This window comes from Eurypyga helias, unplaced genomic scaffold, assembly GCF_000690775.1.
Source record: "Eurypyga helias isolate BGI_N326 unplaced genomic scaffold, ASM69077v1 scaffold15794, whole genome shotgun sequence".
Classification (NCBI taxonomy): domain Eukaryota; kingdom Metazoa; phylum Chordata; class Aves; order Eurypygiformes; family Eurypygidae; genus Eurypyga; species Eurypyga helias.
The window spans coordinates 10,903-35,968 of NW_010244462.1; the positions used below are offsets into that span (position 1 = coordinate 10,903).

At 39.5% G+C, this 25,066-nt stretch overlaps 1 protein-coding gene across 1 annotated transcript in view; it reads right to left on the reverse strand.

Annotated features, from left to right (window-relative positions):
• Positions 1 to 24,187, reverse strand: part of PEX7 (peroxisomal biogenesis factor 7) — a gene marked incomplete at both ends in the record, with an annotated part of 29,832 nt that extends 5,645 nt beyond the window's left edge. Inside the window, 7 exons of the mRNA XM_010149770.1 lie at positions 4,755 to 4,810; positions 7,388 to 7,501; positions 7,893 to 7,999; positions 17,340 to 17,448; positions 17,761 to 17,838; positions 22,287 to 22,437; positions 24,054 to 24,187. Coding sequence (XP_010148072.1) covers positions 4,755 to 4,810; positions 7,388 to 7,501; positions 7,893 to 7,999; positions 17,340 to 17,448; positions 17,761 to 17,838; positions 22,287 to 22,437; positions 24,054 to 24,187 — 749 coding nt within the window. The remainder of the gene's footprint in view (positions 1 to 4,754; positions 4,811 to 7,387; positions 7,502 to 7,892; positions 8,000 to 17,339; positions 17,449 to 17,760; positions 17,839 to 22,286; positions 22,438 to 24,053) is intronic.
• Between the last annotated feature and the right edge of the window lie 879 nt (positions 24,188 to 25,066).

Consider the following 25,066-nt stretch of genomic DNA (forward strand, 5'->3'; position numbering starts at 1 on the left):
GAGGGGAAAGAAAAAAGAGAGCAAATGAGCAAACACCCACCTTTTCACCTTGGGAGGGGGAAAAAAAAAAAAAGAAAAAAAACCCAAAACCAAGACAAGAATAATAATTACTTGAAATTAAAGCCAGTTTCTTTTATGAGCAGCAGTAATCCAGAAGTTCTTAAGACTTCTTTGTGATCCAAGTTACTGAACTTGTAGATAGTGATGGAGAGGTGGAGATAGTGGTTTACTTTAGAGCATCTTGCAGAGATGATGTCCAGTATAGTACAACTTTCAACAAAAAACCCCTTTTTGCCTCAGAGGCAAGCTTCTGTGAATACACTTCAAGATCTGGCCTGATACCAGCTTAATGAAGTTCTATAATTTATCAGATCTTCTGTTTAGATTTTGGTGAGCACTGTCTGGGCCTAATGCATCAAGAATTTTTTTTATATACTGAAGAGTCCAAAAAAATGAAACAGTGATTCCAGGAAGAGATGACACTGACGTTCTTTCAAACTGCCCTCTGATAGAGATAAGTTTTCAGAACATGCATGCAGACCTAAGTAAGTCCTCGAAATATTAGAGTACTTTGTGCATTTTCTGGCATTTTAATGATTCACTTATGTTAAAACTACTCTTTAATTAACTTTCATTTTTCCTGAACTCTTCCAAAGAGTAAGGAAATGGCGTAGAATAAATTTGTCTCAATAAGGCATTTACTAGTCAAGGGTTAAACCCAAATCATTATACCCAAGTATTTAAAACTCCATTTCAAATCAACACCCTGTTTTTCTTAGCCCCCAGTATGAAGCTGGCATGTGAACTAAGGTTTTTTCAGTAGCTTGACCATAATGCACACATGAAATAATTATACTATTTGCAAAGGAGGAAGCTAAGTGTTGTTAACCTTTCTTTCAATCTACTATTTTTGCTTTTTGATAGCCAGTTGTGATTATATATGCCAAATTAGCTGTTCAATCTGAAACAGACAAAAACCCTGCCTCTTACATGGCAGTTTGGTAATCTTAAAAAAGATTTGTGTTTGGTTAAACTATAAAGCTTCAGTAACATTTAAGAAAACACAGCTTAAACAGTAAACTATGCTGTATACAGTTAACTACTGTATGTTAATGCTTACAGCAATTTTCTTCAAAGAGAAGTATTAAAGAAAATAAATGAACAGTATCTTAAATAAGCTGCTATTAAAATAACACTGCTTGTATCAATAAATCTGTTTCTAAAGGACTGCCACCAATAATGTTCTATGAATTACTACCGAATGTGGCTAAAAAGTCGCAGGCCTTGAGCAGATTCAACAAGATCCAAAATTAAAATCATGTACTAGAATCCCTACTTCTATTCCACCTTTTATATATTTATCAGGTATTTTTGTTCTTAAATTGAAATGTATGTACGTGTGTGTATATAGTCATGTGCACACGTACACGTGTGTATATGCATGTGCACACATGGCAGCATGGGTGCACATATGTGCACGTGGAGGATATGGTGCATCCAGTCAAACTCTGAGCATCCCTAAGTGAACTCTACCTCTTACTGTGAGCTACATTCCTTCCTGTAAATGACATGAAGTACAGGATATGTGGTAAAGGTATCACATAGTCACCATATTATATTCTTTAAAAGAGATGTTCCCAAAGTATTGTGGTAACAAGTTTTCTCCATTATACAGAATATTTTGCTTGTGCCACCCTTTCCAAAGACTTTCACCTGGCCTTCTCTGTTGTTTGTTCACTCATATCAAACCCTCCAACTAATAGTTATAGAAAACTGCTAAAAATCTCTATTTCATCTCTTCAACCCTGCCCTCTGTCCCTAGTCACAAGTAATTGTTAGGACAGAAAAATAATAGCTAGAGCGACATTTTGTGAAAAGGTCTCCAAGCTCCGCATTTAGAGACACCCTGGTATATGAGCTAGGAGCTCTCCTCATCTTTACTGACAGTTTCCACGTAGGAAAATGTCAGAGCTGAAATTGCACTAGATTTCAGTACTTCATGAAGCGCATTAGTGCCGAACCTGAAGGTGTCAAAATGGGAAGAGCATGACAACAAAATTAAGTCCCTTCAATGCATCAGCATGCTGATTATCAGTCCTATTGCTCAGACAATAGAAGAAACCAATTGCAACTTTTTATTTGAGACTTAAAAGCCTTTTCAGAAACCACATGCTGCAAACCAGCTGGCACTGCATCAGTAAAGGATGTTAAGTAAGATCCCATAAATAACCTTCCACAGACCACCGTGCAGTATTCTATGAAAAGTACATTTTAAACATAAAATTAAGCACTTTATGTAAGACAGACTGCTGGTACAGCAGTCTAGAAAGTTATATACATATAGACATCGCAGCCCCTGGCACCAATCACTGACAAGGCACTACCCCTTAATACAGTGAGCAAAAGAATAACAACTAACACAAACTCAGGAAAGGTTCTCAAGCACTTAAGTGCTTTTCTGAAAAAATCACATGTCTGTGGGGGACAGGAGTATTATATTAGCTCATCATTCAGTTCTAATCTACAAGAGAAAGGCACAATTTTTGTAAGGAACAAGCTCATGTAGGGTCTGAAAATGTAAGGGAGTGACTGGACTGCTCAACTCACGGATTTACCATTATCAACACCTCGCCTTCCTAAAGCCTTTATCCATTGCAGCACTCCAGCCTTGCAAGCAGTCCCACCATCTCTCTATAATTCCCAAGAGGCCACAGCTTTGCTGCCACGCATGGACTTCTCACTGCCCATTTGTCTCCTCTGCCGCACACAGATGTCGGTCTGCTTTCACAGGGAAAGTGCAAAAGCCTCTGGCATAACACTGTTCCCCACACTCTGATCCTCATGCTTTCACTTCTCTTCAGGTTATGGTCACTCTGCTCTGATCTCTGTAGTTTAAAACACTCCTCACTGTGCTAGCAAGCCTGTTGGCAAAAATGCTCTTGCCCTACTTTGTCAGAAAGGTCTTACCCTTCGCTTAAGGGAGGGCCCTGTGGTTGTAAAAGTCAAAGCCCTGCGTGACAACAGCTATGCAGCCAAGTGTTGACTCACTGGAGATGTCTTTTCCCACCTGAACCTTTCTCCTTCTAAGTTAGGATCAAGGAAAACACCACCTGGACCCCCAGTGGCATGTAGCCACTCGATATATTCATGGTCCCCCCTCTCAGTAACATAAGACCCTGTACAGGTAAGTGGCAAAAGGCAGCATTCTGAATCTGGACAAACCCTGGCATCCCTCCACAGCCTCCTTACCTCACCTAAGGGAGACAACAAAACCGTCCAACACAGCAAGTTGGGTTGGCAGACAGATGCTTCTAAGAGGGAATGCAACAAGGGCAGTGACCAGTGATGATGCACGTTCTCCTTTTGGTGCAGACCCTTGATTCAGGCTCAGCTGGCTCTGACACCTCTCCAGACTGAGCTGCTTCTTGCTCACCGATTTCCAGGGCACTAAATCTGTTCTCTAGCTCCAACTTGTTTTGCCAGAAGTCACAAGTTTCCAGCCTCCCCCACCATGGCAATCTTTATTCTTATCCTCTACTTCTTGAAGTATAGTCTCCAACGGCCCCTCCTTCCTTGAATTTGGCTCCTTGGAGTAGGGCTCTCACCTCTGAAGGATATCTGTGAAGTCTCGGTCAACCCTGTGTTGACTATTCTAGATGGTACATAGTCTGCTCATCTCCTCCTGCAGCTCCTTCACCTCACTACCTTCAAGAGAACACGTCTCCCACAAGCGAGGCCACCATCACCCCCATCCCTAGGAAAACAGGTACTCCCTTCAGCCTAAGACCTGGAAGGCAACATCGCCTCTAGTGCTATCGAGGTTGAGGACTCACGTACACTCAACTGCCTCCCTGTGGAATGTCACCATTGTCACTCTACAGTCTCAAGCAGTCCCACACCAAATAGAGCAGAGCTCTGAAGCCCCTTTGCACCCCTGCATGTTTCTGTTTGATGAGCTCTAGGAGCTGCAACCAGGAGCTTGTCTGGTGTCAGACTGCTTAGGACACAACCAGAAGTGGCATTATTTGGGATGACTTGGATGAGCGGGGTAACTCTGCAGTCACTTGCGAAGGCAAGAGGGCTTCTCTCATTTGCACATGTACTGCCTACTATATTCAGTCCATGTTATAAGATTACAATGTAGATCAAATAATGTGATTGAAATATTCAGGAATGTAGTTCATAGTGTACTGACTTAAAACACTGTGTATCTTAGAGAAGTCCTAATATGAGTCAAACTTCTTTAGGACTCCTAATCATCTTTAAGTCAGCTGTGCTATAAAAACCTCAGCAGTATCACATACACTGGGCAGCCAGAGGAACTTGCAGCAGTAACATCTAAAGAACTTCAGCATAGACACTGTGGAACAACACTGAAGCTTCCTCAGATACTGGCAGGACATAAAACAAACCTTGTTCATAAAAAGCTTAAATAAAAATAAGTCACAGAAACATAAACAGTCATCCACCTACATTCATTTAAGAGTTATTGCCTTCTTATTGGACACTATCACAGTCGGACCCAACTATGTTCAGTAGAATGGTAGGAAAAGGATTACAGAAAACATCTGTCAGAGCAGGTATCACTCACAAGAATGACTGAGCTAGCCTGTAAGTGAAGAACCCATGCATTTCAACACAGCTCATGAAAAGAGAAAACATCCGACAGAAACATTAACTGCACTTCAGTATGTCCACTCTAGAATTGTTCTCTATTGCCACATTTTTATCCAATTAAAAAAATAATACTGTACCTCACAGTAAAATCATAGGAGCAAGATGCCAATAAAGTTGCATGGAATGGTGAAAACTGCAAGAAAACAAAACAGAACAACTATTAAAGTAAAAACATTGTGAACATATACAGATTTACTCTAAGTAAAAAGTTACCAAAGTTTAACTACTAAAACTGCCTTAGTAGGTACCACATCAAGTTGCAACAAAACAGACTACATCAACAAATTTCCCCACCATGCTTATTACAAAGAATGCTGTATGGGATTCTGCTCCAGTTTGATTTCATTACAGCAGTTTCAAACCACCCTGCTGTAAAGTTAAGAAGTTTTAGGACAGTCATACAAACAGTCATTAAATTCTGCTTTTGGTTGACAAGCTGAGTATCATCTCATTATATAAATCCAGTTTCAGAAAAGCTCTGTGACTAACTTATTATTTTCAGAGAGAAGAAATTTGTGCCATGCTGCAAAGAAACAGCCCTGTAAACACTCAGGTCAGTGGAGAAAGAGGGGGAGGAGGTGGTCCAGATGCCAGAGCAGAGATTCCCCAGCAGCCCATGGTGCAGACCATGGTGAGGCTGGCTCTGCCCCTGCAGCCATGGAGGGTCATGGTGGAGCAGAGACCCACCTGCAGCCCAGGGATGCCCAAAGAAGGCTGTGAGCCCGTGGGAAGCCTGTGCTGGAGCAGGCTCCTGGCAGGATCTGTGGCCCCATGGAGAGAGGAGCCCAGGCTGGAGCAGGTTTGCTGGCAGGACTTGTGACCCCAAGGGGACCCGTGGCGGAGCAGGCTGCTCCTGAAGGACTGCATCCCGTGGGAGGGACCCACGCTGGGGCAGTTCATGAACTGCATCCTGTGGGAAGGACTCAGGCTGGCAAAGTTCACGGAGGACTGTCTCCTGTGGGAGGGACCCCATGCTGGAGCAGGGGCAGAGTGTGAGGAGTCCTCCCTCTGAAGATGAAGGAGCAGCAGAGACAGCGTTTGATGGACTGACCCCAACCCCCATTCCTCTTCCCCCTGTGCTGCTGGTGGGGAGAAGGCAGAGAAATCAGGAGCAAAGCTGAGCCTGGGAAGAAGGGAGGGATGGGAGGAAGGTGTTACAAGGTTTGGTTCAGTTCTCTTTTACTTGTGACTTGATTGACAATAAATTAAATTAATTTTCCCCAAGCCAAGTCTGTTTTGCCCATGACAGTAACTGGAGAGTGATCCTGCCCCGCTTCATGTCAACCAACAAGCTTTTTGTTCTATTTTCTCTCTCCTGCCCAGCTGAGATGATCAGTGATACAGCAGCTTTGGTGGGCACCTGGCCTCCAGCCAGGGTCAACCCCCACAGAAGAACTTTCACTTGTTTGTAAAGCCATCTCCTATTAGTTTCATCAAGTACCCTTTAGTTTATTAACACGGGCCATGACTAATAACAATTCTGCATTCATTTTCTCCATTTTATCATGAAGACAATGTGCTATGAATCCCTTAGTGGCAGAACGGTTTTTAAAAGATTCCACTAACTGTTAGAGAGTAAGAATACGACAGTCTGTATTAATTGATACCATATTTATTAATGTGGCTTAATGGCTGTCAAATTGGAGTCACAAAATGATCTAGTTTAAAAAACAAGAAAAAAAAACCAAACAAAACCAAACAAACTCCAACATCATTGCTACATGTCCTTCTGCTATGAAGAACAGTTCACAGAGCCAGATCAGAGCATGGTCATGCAGGAATTAAATTAAAAAAAAAAAAAAAAAAAAAAAAAAAAAGACTGGCCACCATCAGTGGGGATAGCAGGCAAGGACAGCTGGGATATGGAGGAGTAGGCGTTTCTCAGGCTGTCTGGCCACAAACAGGAAGTATGATATGGAACCACTCCCTGAGTCACAACCTTTTCTGACAAATTACAACCTAAGCGCAGTAACTTTCAGTTGTTAGAAACAAATCAAAAATTTCAAGGCCATGTGAAGCATGCTGATCCAGCATATTTTTTATTCTGCCAGTTCAGACTTCCTAGAAAATATTAATAAACATAACTGCTCCTGAAAGGCTTTATCCGACTAATATAAGAAATTAATAAGCACTGATTAATATGAAAAAAAAATGTCACTGTGCATCTAGAACAAATCCTTATCAGTGGGTGACGTAGTAGTACACAGATTCAGCATAGTTATCTGTAGCTTTTCATGTATAAAATTTCTAAATCTCTTTGAACATGCTAACATTTTCTTCGTATACACAAAAATACATATTCACAATAAGTTCTATACCTTGCCGTTTGTGGATACTGACCCTTTGTATGGAAAGAAAAAGGTACAACACCATTTAAAAAACAAATGAGAGAAGGTATGTCCTCTAGCTCAAATTTCCCATATAACTTGGCTGAAGTAAACCTCCCAAACCTCTCTCAAGCTCTCCAACACTCCTCATGGAAATATATTGACTTCAAAGATGTTACTTACTTTGAAATCCCAGCAATCTGCTAAACATCAAAATGTTCTGCAAAGCTAAACTGAAAGTTTTGAAGAACAGTCGCTGTAGCATCTAAAAATCTTCAACACTTGTTGCTTTTTTCCTTGTTATTACATAAAATATTACTGTTTTCCAGAAAATTTTGTGTAATACTTCAGTAGTGGTCAACAGGGAATAAAGTACAACTTACTTTTACCCTTCTGATAGCGTAGGTATGACCAAACAAGACGAACACGGGTTGTCGGATGTTCCGCAAATCCCAGCCTTTTAAGCTACAGTCAACTGCACCAGTTACCAGCAAGTTCTGATGATTTGATAAAACACAGATGTATCAGGACAATTTAATTACTAAATTGCAGTGATGCACACACTGGATACATGAGCCAGATAAATCAAACAATACAGATGAATAAATCATAAATGAGGTCTCCAGCGAGTAAATTGAAGAGAACAGAGAAATAAAAACTGTTTCTCCACTATGGACTATTGTGTCCACTATACAAACGAATAAGCAAAACCTCTGATCTACCTGTTGGAAGAACGCTCTTCTGAAGATGCAGCAGCGCTTGAGAGCAACAGGGCAACCAGATGTGTTTTTATAAGGAGAGATGCATTAATGTTGCAGTTAAAAAACATGGTTTTTTTATAATGAGAGTGGTTCAATTAGGCAAACAGTTGGATGAGCAGGTTAATACCTCATCATACTTGCACCAGTCACAGCTCAAGATCTCAGCCTGGTGGGCCGGTATCACAAGTTTGACTCCTGGGGCTTTCACATCCCAAACTCTTAAAGTCTGGTCACCTGAAACAAAGAGAAAACAATTCAACATTGACTATATCTAGTTAATCCATTGGTACTCAGTAGGCTCTATGAAATACAAACTATTACACGAGGACACATGCCAAATAAAGCAAACCCATTACGGACACTGAGGTCAGATTGATGTACAAAAGGAAGCAGAACTCACTATTGCTCTTCCATTAGAAATAAATTAAAATTTCATTTTCTCACTAACACTTCGATAATTTTTTTAAACTCTGGTTTGATTAAAAGGATATGGGGTAAAGTACTCAAATAATATTTAATTAAAGTAGGGACTTAAGGTCCATTTAAAAATGGTCTTAGAAGACTACAATAATAATAAAATTTCTTGCAAGCCACCCAAGAAAAAGTACAGACACATGCTTTTGGCACACAAAAAAGTGAACAGTATTTAAAATGCAATTCATCTCCAGATTCTTTCAGTAGAAGCAAAGTTTAAGACATATTACTTGCACTCATCATGTGCAAACCCTACATAGCTACTCTCATTTATTGAAAGATCAGAAGATAAAGTCATTCTGCTCTGTTACACATATCAAAAGCAACGTCTGCTCTAACCTCAGAGCGCATACATGCACCTGAACACGTGCATGCACATACAGGTCTTTAAGGTCCCTTCCAACCCAAACCATTCTGTGATTCTATGATAAAAATGGATCCCCCAGCTCAGTTGTTTACAGAGAGAGAAAATTAATTAGAATTCATGATTATGCCTATATTCATTCAAGAGACAAATGAAATCACTAGAAGCTGTATCCAAACAGCCATTTCTACAGAAAGCATGCATCAATACTTCCTACATTAAAAAAAAATACAACACTTTTTACCTTGCTACTGAAGAAATTACTAATGTTTCTTTACCAGAAACACTACTGGAAATCTGCAAATTGGATTACCATCAATAATTATGATATTTATGCTGTTTAGATACAAGCATTTTGATGGATTTAGTGCCCAGTTTGTTACTGCCCTTAAAATACACAGCTGGGCACACATGATCATAGCTCTTTTCAAAAAACTGGCTACAGGCCAAGCAAAACCACCCATAGAGCCACAACAACAATATTCCTATTGTGTGAACTACCAGGCTCTATAGACTTTGCAAAAAGACATAAAATGTTTGGGAAGTTTGAACACAAAAAATGAAGCTGGCGAGAGCTTGTTTTCATTACACAAGACTGGCCTTATGACCGTAGCACTACACTACACAGACCGTGGGAAGCTTTGCTCTGATGGTTGGTTGGCTTTTCATCACTCAGGGATTGTAAGAGATACTGTATTCTTGGTGGCTACCTGTAAGGTGGGAAGAACACATGATTTCTCACAGTTTTCACTCCCCTTGCCTATTTGAACACTGCCAAGAGCTCAGTGTATGCACAGCACTCCTGACAATGACACCCTGCAGTCAGCTGAGGCCCCAAACATCACTACAGTGTTTATAAAAACAGGGCGACATATGGAGAGGAAGAAACCTGACCAGCGGGGTCTTGGCAAAAAACAGGGTAGCGTGCCCTTCCACCCACCATTAGTCTTCCTAATCTGCTTGCTTGCAGAGGACAGATTTCCATTTGTGTCTTAAGTCTTTCAGAGATATTATAATGGACTTCTTAAAAAAGCTTTTATTTTAATTTCATCAGATAACAAAGACTTGAAGGGGAAACATATATTTCACTACAGACAGGATCATTTTCCCCAAGCAAGTAAATATACAAATCCAGGTGAACTAGAAAGAAATGCTACAGAGATAAGCCACAGTAGCACTCTGAAGGCCAAAAACATCTGGAAAAGTCAGTTACTCAGCCAGTAACAAATTTGACACTAATATGCAATTGCCCCTATTTCTTTTTTAATAGAAAATGCTGATGCACTAGAGTTATTTTCCTTTTTTTTTTAATATATATTTCTTTGGAGATGCTAGACTTAGCTGTTAATTCTGGTGGGCACTATTTGTGAAGTGTTTTTAATGGAGTAACAAAGCATGCAAGTGAACCTTTCTGTGAATAGAACAGACTAAATGAAAGCCAAAGTCGAATCACATTTTTTCATTTGAACTCTAAGTGAAAGAATTAATTCTGACACACTATGCATTTTAAGAATTTTTTTTTAACCTCAAACATCTTTCCATGACCTCAGAATATAGATTTTTTTTCTTTTACCTTTAATTTCAATAAAAATTGCTGTTAAAAATTTTGGATTTCTACATTTCCATGATTCCTTCAAATCTGCATTTCAAAGGATGTATTTCTTCCATATGGGAAAGCAGAAGTAGGATAATAATAATAATAACAGAAAGCACAAGGAAAGTACACCTAGTACAATCATACTCACCAACAGCCATTTCCAGTTGGCATCCCAAAGTAACCAACCACAAAAGTGGCCAACATTTCCCCTACAAAATACTTCTATTTTTGTAAGAAGCAATTTCTCTATGGCAACAGATTTTTGCTGTTCTGTTAGATAATCATGATTCCAGATTTGTTTGTATATTGTACTTGCTTTCTTTCATTTTAATGAATATTTGTGAAATCTTGGACGAATCAATAGAACTACACAATATATATTCATCTATTCAAAATTTTTGAAAGAGATGCTAATATACATGTACATCATCCCCGTACATGGGATAAAGATTTCTAATGTGAATGACAATGCATGATAGTGAAAAGATGCAGTTTATTTAAGATCTAAATTTCATGTAGGTTTTATACTGGCTTCTTACTCACAGATTTATTTTACCCAAATCCATAAATCAATCTCCTAAATCCTGTGAAAACAACCAGCTAAGCAATCAGTGCCAGACAGTGCAGAGATACAACATTAACTACAAAAATGTACCTAGGTGTTTGGGAGATTAACTAAAAAACAAGAAACCTGAAGCACTATCTGAAGGCAAAAAAAGTTTCTAACCAGGATAGATACAATGTTTTTCAAGAACCAAATAGTGTTAGCTTAAAGTTTTACTTAAAAAAAATTAATCTTATTTTTTTTTAAGTTCTAAAGCAAGAAATATGTTCTTCTGACAGTGTTTGCTCATCAAGAGAAAAAAATACTCAAATAATATATCTTTAGTTTACTGTACAAAAAGAATTCATCATAAAAGACAAGTATTGGCATATGTAGTGTAACATCAAAGAAATCTCAATTAAAGTAAGTACTTCTGCAGTGTCACGGAATGATTACAAGTTGATGTTATTTGCTTACTTATATGTATTTTTTATTACTAAACAAGATAATTTTTTTTTTTTTGGTCAGAATCAAACAGAAAATCTGTGTGAGAATGAAGAGCAGAACAAAAATCTCATGACTCTCCAAACCAATCTTTTTAGGCATGTTAAAATGATGACGCTGTCCATTGCTACCATAGTAAAAGCGAACCTAGAACAGGATTAATAAAGTTCATGAGATTCCACAAAAAGAGACAGAAATAGAGTGACACAAATAGCAGCTTTATTTAAATTATCCAACAGGACTCTCCTGAATGCACAAAATCTATTTCCATGTAGTACAATCTAGATATCAAGAAAACAATTACCAGTGGAAACAAACTTTCCAACTGGTAATTTTTAGGTCCGATACAAAAAGATGTTAAGCTAAAATCAGGTGAGTTTAAAGTTACTTTAGAGAAGACCTCACAGTCTTTTTCTGAAAAAAGTAAATTGTTTAAAAAAAAAAAATTAGCGAACATTATTTCAGGATTTTCCAAGACGATTAAACATAAATCTTGGAATCTTGGTACAATTTTTTTATTTCAAAATTGCCCTAACTTATGACATTATCAAACCATTCTCAAGCAAATGGCAACATTACCTAGATACCTAACACTAACCTAAATTATCCAAAACATATTATATCACTTTAGAAAACCGCTAGTGCATTTTTTCTTCTCAACACTAAACAACTGTTTTACAATATGAGATTCTAATATAAAATATTATAACCTGAAAGTGCTCTATATTCTAGCATGTGCTGCATACAGTACTTCACTACGGTTAGCTTGTACTATAACTTGAGGGGCAAATACTTCCTGAGAAGTATTTCACCTTGCACAGGAGGCTGATTATTAGTGAAGCTTACTGAGCACAAGACCCAGAGGAATTCAATACTGTGCCAGTACGTCTTGAAGCAACAGACTGCTAATGAAAACAGCCACCTCACTTCATTACATAGATTTGGCACAACAAAGTATGGAAGTAAATTATATTTTAATAGCTTCTAGCATAAACAGCAGTTTACCTAAACTGCAACAAAACACAGTCACTCCCTAGTCAGTTTGCTCTCTAGATGCTCGATTTGTACCAGGTATCATGCAGTAAATTGAAGCCTCTATTCTTTTATCCCTCAAGGATCTGGATTCCAAAAATTACCAAGTTTTGCAAAGCCTCTAACCTTATTCACAATGGCACATTCACAAAGCAAATAGCCAAGAAATAACGCAAAAGAAGCAAAGGGTGAACCCACACCATACACAATAATGGAATATAAACCTCCAGTAAAGTGTTTTTAAACTCGTGACAAACCACTGGCATAGCAGAACAGAAGATTATTTCCTTCAGTTTTTTAGGAAGCTGAACAAACACACACAAACGTCTTTGGAATTACTTGTCTGCAAGCCCCACTCCCTAACCACTCCTTGTTTTGCCCTGTGCTGCTTCTGAAACAGGAATGTAAGCTGGAGCTCCAGAAAGCTGAAGTCAAAGACCTGACAACCCCAAATTTGGTCCAGGAAATTGGAAACAGGGGAAACACCTCTTTATTGAGGAGCTGCCCTTGAATGAAAGGGCTTACAAAGACTGGAGGGCTGGATTTACAAGGTCATTTGTAAACTAGCAAAATTACAGTTCCTCAACACTTCTGTCAACGTAATAAAAATTTCTCAGAAATGATCACACTGTTGTGTCACAAGAAAATATTTTGCCCTGGGCTTTCAGTCTGAAAAATAAGTCTTTGAGCAAATAATGCAATTAATTGATCTAAATACTGATGAATACAGGCACTATCTCTGAACAGGTTGCCCAGAGAGGCTGTGGATGCCCCATCCCTGGCTGCCTTCAAGGCCAGGCTGGATGAGGCTTTGAGCAACCTGGTCTAGTGGAAGGTGTCCCTGCCCATGGCAGGGGGGTTGGAACTAGATGGTCTTTAAGGTCCCTTCCAACCCAAACCATTCCGTGATTCTATGATACGATTATCTTGCAGATTCAAGAAACACTTCTTTCTCTTATTCATGATTTGTTCAAGATACTAGAAAAACTATGCATCTACCCCTGATCAGTAAACTTAAGGAGTGCTGTAATGATGTAAAAATGAAGGCAGCATTAAAACTGAGGTCCCAGTAGCTAAGATAAAAGCTAGTAGTCATTCCAAATCTGGTCTTTGTCAAATTCACAACATGCATCTTTTCACAGAATCATAGAATGGTTTGGGTTGGAAGGGACCTTAAAGACCATCTCGTTCCAACCCCCCTGCCATGGGCAGGGACACCTTCCACTAGACCAGGTTGCTCAAAGCCTCATCCAGCCTGGCCTTGAAGGCAGCCAGGGATGGGGCATCATTTGCCATTGTCATATCTGTATTGACGAATACTACAGTTATGCAGATAAGGGTAAAACAGTACTCATTAATTACTTCCCACTGTTAAATTTAAAGGGCAATAAGACCAGATGATATTATAAAGGATGCTTTCTTTTTAAACCGTGGGACTAAGGAGGCCTGTTGCTCTGCAGTTAAGGAGAATCACTTAGGACTGATTTACGTTTGAACATATACTAATGTTGTACGCATCTGGCACTTTCTTTATGTGCTTCTCACAGAGCTGCTCCCTGGGTATTTAAAAGAAAAAAAAAAGAAAGAAAGAAAAAAAAAGACCTTCTGGGCAAATGACACAATGACTCATGAAACCCTTTAGCCATGAAGATGCTGTTAAACATTTATGTCACTTCTTTAATGACATTTTCCACATCACTTTTTTTTTCATTTTGAGGCAGACATGTACCAGGGCTCTGGTTTGGTGCCGCACGTACACATGAACATCCTGCTTATCTTATCAGCTCAGAAATTGTTACAGACATCGCAACAGCAGTTAATTTACATGTACAGAATTAACAGTTTGTTCTGTTACTGCTGACTCCCAATTTCAAACAAAAAAAGATAAGCCATTTAGTTGCTTTTTGAGAGTACACATGATTGTACATGAAGACAACAGCATTGTGAAGTACCTCACCACATCCCTGTAAATGTTCAATGGAAATGTATTAGCTGCTGAATAAAAGGTAATTTAACTGAAGCATCAGACATATTTATCTTCTGTAATTCAATTGCATTTTATTGTCTACTACACACAAACTTAGTTTTCCTGTATGTATACAGATCAGAGACTTAATGAAGCAAAATAACCACAGTTAGCATCAAATCCTTTTTCAACTGCTTTATATTGCAGTCTCAGGTTTCTCATTTTCTTCACTCATATTCTTTTTCTAGTCTCATAATAGTTTGAGAAAAAGTCCTATTCCAAAAACAAAGATTTAACCTTACTAGCTTCAGGCAAAAGTTGTCAAGGCATGTAATGGTCCTTCTGAGCTGTGGCTTGTGGTTGTGTTTGGTTTTCTGTTTTCAGTGCTTACTAACTAGTTAAGTGGAAATTAAACTTCTGCTGGCATCTACATGGATGCAAATAAAGACAGAAAAAGGGCAGGTGTGAGGTATGCAAAAGATTCCTTAACCTCCCTCCTTCTTGCTTATTTTCTTTAAAATAATTTTTTTTAAAAAAGTAGTGCATTGCTTTACTTAAATTTAGTTTAACTGGAAGCATTTCCAGACCAACATTTTTTCCAATCTATGATTAACAACTTATCTAACTTATTTACTAACACATGCAAAACTGAAGATGCTGCAACATGAAACAGTTAATTTCTGGTCTGAAGTGCTAAGACAATACTACTAAGATAGGAGTTAAGTACGTGGTTGTGAGCAGGTATGCGTGAGGTAGGATGAGAGAAAGGGGACAGGAGGGGCAAGAAAGAGAAAGAACACACACGCACACACACACACTACAGTGCTAAAGCAGCATAGCCTCCTTCAAAAAGGGAATGTTTCAATACTCTTACTCTTCAACAATACCCTTCAAAAGCTATTGTTCTAAAAAGTTAAAAAAACCAAGGGAGATGAAAAGAAGCACCAAAGGTTTCCTTCCAGACACATTTTCAGTTACTAATTTTCAAGACAACATGAAGTTGCAAAAGCAGAGACCACAAAACTTCAGGTCAACCCTTCCAGCAAGGGTATCAAAGACAGGAACAGCTGTAAATTCAACACAGTACTATCATGTCTGAGACTGCAGTTTTTCTCCAGCTCCAACGTCAGCACAATAGGAGATCAGTCATCACTGAAATGAAGTTTGCTGCCCCATAATTTTCTGTCATCCCTAGAAAAAGTGTGGATTATACAAGGTTTCAAATGAGGATGTCCGGCCTCCTGAACAGTTCCAATAGACTTTCATCACCTAACTTGGCTGACAGAATAGAATGCCATTAAACACTAAACACTGAAGTAAACTCTCTTAACATAAGCTGTCTGATACGCCTTTCTTACAATAAGGAAATGGCATTTATACCCAAAGTGAAAGGGTCGTGAGTACTTCTACTACCCACAGTCCAGCAGACCAAAGGAAAAACTCCCAATATGAATTTTCTGTAGTGATCTAATCTAATCAAGCCACAGGCAAACTCCAATGTAAACTGAAAACAAAAGCAAAGAAACCTTTTCCATATCAGCACATCATGATCTTTGAAGTTATTTAATTTAGAAGTGCACCAGATGTTTTATTTTGGAAATGGTAGGAAAGTTCACCATCATTTTGAAAGTTTCTTTTTCTCTTCCCTAATGATTTTACACATAGCATTACACAGTAAGATTTTTATTTCACACCTGAGCTGTACTTACAGAAGAAAAATACATCCATGTTAGTTTTCTTATAAAATACTATGGAGTCATCAACTGGGGAAAAATGACTGCAATTATCGTCAGGCTCCAGCAGTGTATGTTAGTCCTTTCCAAGAGTCACAAAAGAATAGGAAGTCTACAGTGTCTTACTCAAAACTTCCCACAGCTGCACCCACTGAGTCACTCAAAGAGCAGATCAATTGTATGCTGCTGGGCCCAATTTAAGTACCACCACATACAGCACCTAACAGTGTTTCCCAAAATTGTTCAAGTGGCAACGTATTAGAAGAGAATCTGGCTTCATAGCCCAGAGAATCAAATTTGAAATAACTAGCTGGATCAGGAAAGCCCATTTAGTCATCCAGAATGACAGAAGTTTTGCATGAGTAAGACTACCAAGAAAGCAGTCAGATGGAAATAGCCAGACTGAAATTTTCTGAAAGCTGTGTGCACTTTTTCATCCAACTTCACACAGAACAGGGAAGACCAGTAGCTGTGTGTACTCACTGCCTCTCTCTAACTTTGGTTAATAGGAAAGCATATTTATATTTGCTTACCCTCTTGATATAAGAGCTAAACAATTTCTATTTAAATCAGTACAGAAGTCCAACAAGACTTGAATTCAGAAAAGTTTAAGTCACTGGAGTTAATCTACCAATATTTGTATTAAGGCAGAGTCTTACTGCCCCTCTGTTTCCCAAACAAACTCTGTGGCTCACAGCACCCCTTGCCCAGGTGGTCAGCAGTCAGGCTCCAGGTCTCACCCCAGAGCTCTTCTCCTGCCTCTGGAGCAGAAGCAGCATTTGGAAAACAGTGCCACCTCACCACACAGCCCACAGTCTCTTTAGGTACACCAAACTCAATCATGATTGTACTGACCACCAAGATTCACAGCACTGGTCAAAGCAAAAAAGTGAAATTGATGATTACCCTTCCCAAAGCACCAAGCACAAAGATCTGCAGCAGTGCTTAAAACAGTGCAACGGGAACTACCTATGCTTCTCACAGAGCTAACAGTCTACTGACACCAGATAATTTGAACAAAAATGTAAGACAGAACACAAATAAAGTATGTTACATGATTTAGTGGCCAATAACAAGTGATGTGAATGGAGGAGAGCTACATAACAGAAAAAATTGCCACAAGGTCACTGAAGTGACTGCGAGGAAAAATGATGATCCCCGTTTAAATGGCGAAGAGGATGATGTACAGGTCGCAGCAGAACCTACAAATCCAGCTGCAGCACTACCTTTATCTTTCCCTCCTCCATTTTTATGTATGACACACACTACCATCTGCTGGGCAAAGTACTGAACTAACCCAGTAACATATAAGGTTGGGGATTTGTTTTGTTGTGAGAACCTCTTTAATCATCGTGTTTACCTGAGGCAGATGCAAAACAACCTGGGATGTGTGGAGACCATATAGTGCTGTAAATGACCCCTTCGTGGCCTTTAAAAGTGCATAATGACTTCCCCACAGCTGGATCCCACTGAATAAAGTAAAAAAAAAAAAAAACTGTTGAGGTACACATTCAATTAGAACAGAAAGGGTTTCACACACAAAAAAGCTTTATGCATACAGAAAGGAATAAATGAACTTCTTTTCACCACGTATCATGAAAAGTATGTGTATACTTTGACTGGTATCAACTGAGGAATAAAGCAACATCTCCGTTAAACAGAATTCCAGTCTCAGTGTGAAACTAAAGAGGGAAAAGTGAATCCATGTTGTTTCTTGGCACAAAGAACTATCAGATACAAAACAAATCACATTTTTCACTGTCAGCAGAAAACGAACATACCAGCTTGGCTGTTTGATCCCATGAACCAGACACCACTAGGTGCTCTCCTCTAGTTTGGCTCCAGTCAACACTATACGCCTATAAATGATACAACAGCCTAGTTTAGAAAGAGCATTAGAATACAAGCTTGAGACTCTAGTGAGTCAAAGTTTCACGAAACAGACTTGGATTTGCAGTTTGTATCATAATCAGCTAAAAAAACCACACTGGTCAAGCACCACAAAGCTGCCAACAGTGCCATTTACCTGAACAAAAGCTCAGTGTAATACCTCAGTCTGGCATTAAAAGGTACATATAGGCTCAGAAATGTATCCAAAAAAGTAAAAGGGGAAAAAATGGAGGGGAAAAAAACCCAGTTGTAACCAAATCCACATAGACTCACCACCACTACCCACTGTAAAAAGCTGTAATTCAGACTGATTTCTTCTATCTGATCCAATTTTATTCAAATATCTACAGTTTCTAATTGCTAGAAATGTAAATGCCGTCTCTCTTCAGAGCTGACAAAGGAGTTGACACTGAGGTTTTAGATGACTAACAGTAAATGCTTTTTATGATACCTAATTCTCATAAGAAATACATGCCATAAAATACTCTTGATTTTCATATTTTCCAGGTTCTATGACACTTTTTACCATTCATATCCTCAAATTAATAAAATGAAAAACTCAATTTCCCTCATGACTAATCATTCCAGCTATTAAGAAATTGCTTTTCACTGTGTAATTGAAGTAAGTTCCCTCTTCTCTGACGGTTTACTCTAATGCTGGTCCCTTAACTGATTAAGGCATCACCTTAATGCTGATGCCTTAACTCCATCCTTCACTGCTGATTTTTCAGCTCTGTTGCCTCAGTGAAAACAAACGCCCGAAGGTAGTTCTGCAAATTACTTCAGATGTTCAAATCTCAAGAACATGCACAAATTCCATCTCCAAATGCACTGTATCTTTATCTACATGATGGAAGGTGCATTCTATTCTGTCTAGCTTTACCTCACACCAAAACGGTTCAATAAGCTGCAGTGGGGCATGGACCATTTCAGTGCTAAGGTGGATAAATACTAGCTGAAACAGTCATATTTGCTTCATCTCCTGACCCAATCAGGTCTTCCATGATACTTCTCAGAAATGTGGCCACTGCAGACCAGTAGTAGGTGGCACTGCTCTCTACAGTCAGGCCACTAACCACTGGGGATTTGTACTCCAGCTGAGATAATCTAGTTCTAGCACAGCACTGCATCTAACCTGCAAGTCATACTAGACAGCTGTGTTTGTCGTGGATAGACAGAATTGTGCATTAAACGACAGCAACCCTGTTTTGAAGGTGAAAGTGTTTGGATCTGTGTCAAGAGACAAGCATAGGCTGGGCTTAAAAAAAATCCAGCAAAAGCCAAAGTCTTCTACGGAAAGTGTCCTGCAGGAGAAAGGAAATCAAGGTATCATTTAGCTACTTGTGAGCATTTTCATTTCAAAGAAATATTTCAAGCTATGCCAGATCCATCTTAAATTAACTGGTTTTCATCTATTTGCTTATTTCCCATAAGCAGAGGCCAACCACTGCCCACAGAAAACTGAAGTTTATTATCTGCACCTTTCTTTTTTCATTTTACAATGTCCTGCTTCCGATATACTGAAAGGCATATTACTCTGGCACCATTTTGTGCCACCTCCTTTCCTTGAGGAGTTTATAATCAAGATGTACGAGACACACAGTACCTGACAAAAGTCAAATACCAAACAGAGAGTTAATACTTTTGTTTGTTTTTCCAAACCATGCCTTTACTCTTGGCTTTTCTACTTTTGTCAGCTAACCACCAGTACTACAGCTCATTAAACCAAACTCACTTTCAACCTGACTCCTCCTATTAAAATAATAACAAAGGAGACACCCAAGTACCAGCTCATATTTTCAGAATGGAGGACATCAGGGTCCTCCCAAGTGGTCCCTGAGCTCCTCACAAACATCAGTCTCTCTCCTTCACCTTGACTCTGTGTGATGGCCTGTGTTCAACTCCTCAGCTGTGGCTGTTTGGACATGCCCTTACATGTATCACTACATAGTATGCCTCTTTTACACAGCAGCCCTGTGAAGTCAGCTCAGTTGAATTGCCTGGCTCTCATATTCATGTCCAAGATTTTCCAGAAAGAAATACGTCTCTGAGAAATATGGACCTGTGTCACACAATTCACCTAGCCCCACATATTCGGGTTGTATCCTACTGCACAGGTAAGGCAAAGCGCACGTCTGGCTTCCAGCTCACTCACAAGCTCTCAGCACACAGATCTGCTGAACACGCGTCGTGACACAGATCTGCATACGTAAGGCAGACGTGGTTGGCACTGCCCAGTGCTCTGCAGCTGCATCAGAGGCAATGCGCAAATTCTCCTTTGGGCAAGAGTTGCAAATGGAACAGACAACAGGCTCAGAAAAGGCAAGAGCTATTTTCCACTCGGCATGTGATTAAGTCCAGGTAATAGGAAGAGAATGAAAAGAAGGTGTGGAGAACCAAGAAAGGTTCACTTTTATTCTTCTTCTATTTTCTTGCTATCATCCAAGATAAATTTACAGGCGTTTCAATAGAAACTGTGTTAAGCAACTGGGGAAGACTAATAACACAGCATAAATCTTAGTAGTTAATCTTTAAGTGCTTTATCTTCAATCATAAAATACATTAATACTAGTTTATGCTTAAACCGCGGCAAGAAATGCCACAGGCGAGATGAAAAGATGTAAAACAAAGAATAGTTGAAAATAAATGTTCAGGCTCACTTTACAAGACACATTTAATTCAAGCATCCTACTGTCTCACATTCCAGTGAGACTTCATCAAAACCAAAGTAAATTAGACTAATTTATTCATGAGATTCAGCAGTTGGTTAGTGCTGAAATAGAACTCATTGTCCTTTGATAATAAAGATGGATTTTTAAATTAATTATGCACATTCTTTTTGAGGAGGGACAATGATCTCATTTAGAAAACAAGAAACAGAACCCTGTCAATCATGCATTAGAAGTATTATAAAATGCAGTGACAAAATTGTCATTAGAAATATCAGACAGGGATTAAGGATTAGGAAGGTAGTCAATCATTTTAAAAAGCACTGTCTGCCAGGGTTTACCACAAACTATTAGGTATATTCCCTCTGAAATCTATCATCTTAATGGATGTTTATAAAGAATCAATAGAAACCTTTCATATCTCACAGTAAACACCTAGCCCATTTCCTATACTGTCTTTCTAAGTCATGGTTGGATGCCTCCACCTCCCCATGCTACCTGCTAAACTAAGACTTGGACACAGAAACGTTTAATTCACAAACAACAGATGGTGTAGCAGAACCAAAATAAACTTACGGACAGAATTTCAATGAGAAAAAGAGACCAAAAAAAAAAAAAGGTATTATGCTTTGCCTATATCCTTCTCTTACTACCACCAGCCTTTGAACACTATAATAAAATCATGATCACAACTACAAACTCATACCTCAACATTTTTTATTTACATACTATATGTATTAAACCAAAGCAGCAAAATTACAAAGAAATAAGGTACAGAAGACAGTCATGTAACTGCAGTCACTCAGCTTTTAGCTTCATGCTTCTTATCAGGAAAAAATCTTGAAGTCTTTGTGAATACAAAGCTGGATTTGCTCCATCATTTTTTATTGACTACATATCCACTAGGTTACTTTATTCAAATTGGTGTCATTTAGATAAAGCACCAGTAATCCAGGCTAAAGCTGATGGCGTCTTAAGTTCAAAAACTTGACAGAAGCGAGTGGAGAGTTAGAAGGAAAGCATGGGGGGGGGAAGGGGGCAGGGAAGAACCACTAAAAAAACCCCAAACAAACCAGGTGGGTAGATAAATATACTGAAGCATGAATGTCCTTAAAGATATGCAAATATGTTTATGAACATGAATATAACATTTTTCTCTGCCCATATTGCACTGCATAAAAAACTGAGATTTTAAGAAAACCAAATGCAACAGTATCAAACCAAGGCTAAAAAAAATACATGCTGTCCCAACATTTGACTGTTGTTACTTCAGTAGGATCTCACAGCTGCTAGGATGGAAAAGGATAAGCAATTCCCAGGTACAACAAAAGTCCTAAGGATCTGCATAATGCGTATCATTCTATAACCTCAAGGATAATACTGCTATATACATCAGCTGTCTGATTTAGACTTGTCGAATAACACTCTCTGAAAATCACAGAATGCCTACAGTACCTTCACAGAACACGATTACTTCACCTATAAGGAACCACAAATGCTATTTCTGAATATACTAGATTTATGTAATTAAGCAGTACCTACTACAGCACATAAATGTACATACAAATATGTACAATAGGTAATTTGCTTTGTATCCCAAATAATGTTGTTATAAATTCAAAGCACAGACCCAAAAAAGTTAAAAAACAGACAGCGAAACCCACTTTGGATTCTAAGTCCACAAATAAATCTTTTAATAGTTCAAACATTAGACAGTCCATTAAGTTTTTCAAGTTTGCCTGGTTTACCTCCTGGGTGTGCTCTTTATAGACTTGCAGCGGACCTTTGGTTTTAGCTGTATCCCAAATTTGCAAAGACCCATCTCCACTGGAAGTGATCAACACGTGTTCGTTATTCTCACTCCAGGTCACATCAAACAGGCCATCATTCCAGTCAAAACTAAATCGGGACAATGAAGTTATTTGTACGTGAGAAAGCATGACATAAAGGTCTGGACTAGTTACATGCAAAGACAGTATTTCTATAAATCACGCTCTTTACCATTCTGAGCAGTATTTTTATATATTTGAGTTGCCGGTAAATCTCCTTACAAGTGACTTACTTGTTATAATGCAAACTTTTATAACTGTGTGTCAGAATAGGTTGACTGAGTTAAAGCACAAACGAGCCAAGGACTTTCCACACACCGCGAGTGAAATCTGATTTCAATCTTAAACTTGGCGGGCAAACAGAGACAGAGGTATGACATGTCTCAGTCTCATCTACGGTTTCTCCAGGGTGCTGCTACAGAGGTAGGAGCCCTTATGTAACAACTGCAGTAAACAAAGAAATAAAACTGTGTGTTGGGAAAGCTCTATCCACTTCGCAACACCATTAGGAAGCTGAGTCATAGTGAAAAGTCGACAGATAGTCACGAACGTATTAAAGACCTCTATGCTCCCTAAAAAGGGCTTTCAACACGGCAGCAATTCATCACAGGGGATCTGATACCCTGTGTTAGTTGCTCTGCAACAACTATCAATGACCGTCCTGTTATCAGACGGCAAATACGAATCTATTTACCCCCTTTGCACTGAAGGTTCAGCTAAGCTCAGGTTAAGCTTCCCGGCGCCCTCCAGTAATGATGAGGGAAAGGCACGCACACAGAACGTTTCGATACGGAAAATGACACAGCTCACGGCTCAGGAAGTTTCAGGGCTTCCTACCACTTTCTTCCACTTTCTAGTGGAAGGTGCCCATGGCAGGGGGGGTTGGAACTAGATGGTCTTTAAGGTCCCTTCCAACCCAAACCAGTCTGTGATTCAGTGAAAGTAAGTGGAGCCATAGGAAACATAGGTACAGTACCAAACCAGAGCGCAGCAGAAGTAACGAATATTTAAGAGCTTCAAAGAATCTTGCCTTATAGTTATGCACTAAAAACAGTTTCTCTGAATATGATTAACTCTTTGTTGAGCATTTCTATTTCAGCCCTCATAATACAAACAATTGCTGTTTCAAAGCTTTCTTTAAGAAAAAAATTTAGGTGAATGACGGTCAAGTATTAAACCCCCTTCTTCCTAACCTTTGCCCTCCTCCCATTCAGAGCACGAACCAAACTCCCCTGAAACCCTCAGAATATTAGATATCCTAGGAAGGACTTCCATGACTTTCTGCAGCCTCCTGCTCTGTTTTCCATATAAGTCAATCACGAGGGCATAAGTTTAGGTGGCAATGCAGTGTTCATAAAAAGCTAACACTTTCAATTTCAAACTAAGGCAGAGAGGCTGCTTTTAATTTACATTGATAATTTTCTATAAAATGGTTTACACTACGGAAAGGGCGCAATCCAGATTATTTCCTGTGACAAAATCTACGCAATGTAAACTTGTCATTGGTAGGTAAATGCAAATACATTTATTCGTACATAAATACAAAGACATGTATTGAATAGATACTAAAGCATGGATACAATACTTTTTATCACTAAGAACACGAAAAAAATTAATTTGGGTTATGTCTTGTACTCACACCCACATAATCAGTTTTTCTCTTGCAAAACAATAAATCTGTGTTACCTCCTGAGCAGCACAATCCCAGCTTCATTTTGTTCCAGCACTGCCAGAGTTCCACAACCTAAACCAGGAGAACAAGACAACACATCACAACGAGTTCCCCCATGCCAAAAGAAAATTATTGTGTTCTGAGGTAGCTGCAGTGTGCAAACACAAGGGGCACCCAAACTTTAAGAGGCCAAACAATTAGCTGCATAAATAAACACCTTCTTGTCTCATGTTCTCTAAACCAGTAATTCGTTAACATCATACTGGTTTTTAACCCAGTACACCTACAGGTGAGGCTGGAAAACCAGCAACAAATTGCTTAGAGAGCATGAAGTGTGTTTTTCCTGTGAGCCTCACGTTACAGACATCCCAGCCTAAGGGTCCTTTTTATCTTGTCCATAACACATGACACTTTCCCCCCTCCCCGAATCCAGTAAAACACAGCTCGCCAGAAGCGGATCAAATAACTCGGCTCTGAAAAACCACGCGTGGGCACTGCTCTCCCATGCGACTGGGGGTACTGTCGAAGCAATCGCACATTTAGGCACTTTATTTAAAAGCAGTGTTTTCGGGAGCAGTGCTCCCGTTGGGAATGACAAGGGTCCCCGTGCTGAGGAAAGCCCAGCCCGCCCCTCCAGCGGGACCGCCGGGGCACCAGGGCCCCCTGGACACTCACTGACGGTGACCACAGCAGCCAAAACTTTAAGGAGAAAAATACTTTCAGACATTTAATTCGCGTTGTGCGTGTCTCTACCGCTATGCGTATTCTCTCCCCTCTAAAACTACCGCTCCTCTGAGAGGGTCTTGGGAAAACCACCGCCAAAGGGCGGGTTCGGCCTTGCTGGGCAAGGGCTGGGGGCCTGGGGCTGGCACCCGCTCCAGGCTAACCCCGCCCGGTACGCGGAGCGCAGCTATTCCCCAGCACCACAGCCGCGGAGAGGGCAATCCCCAGGCGCTGCTACAGGCACTGACCGACCGGGCACCCAGACTTCCCGCCAGGAGCCGCCACCGGCAACGCACGGTAACGC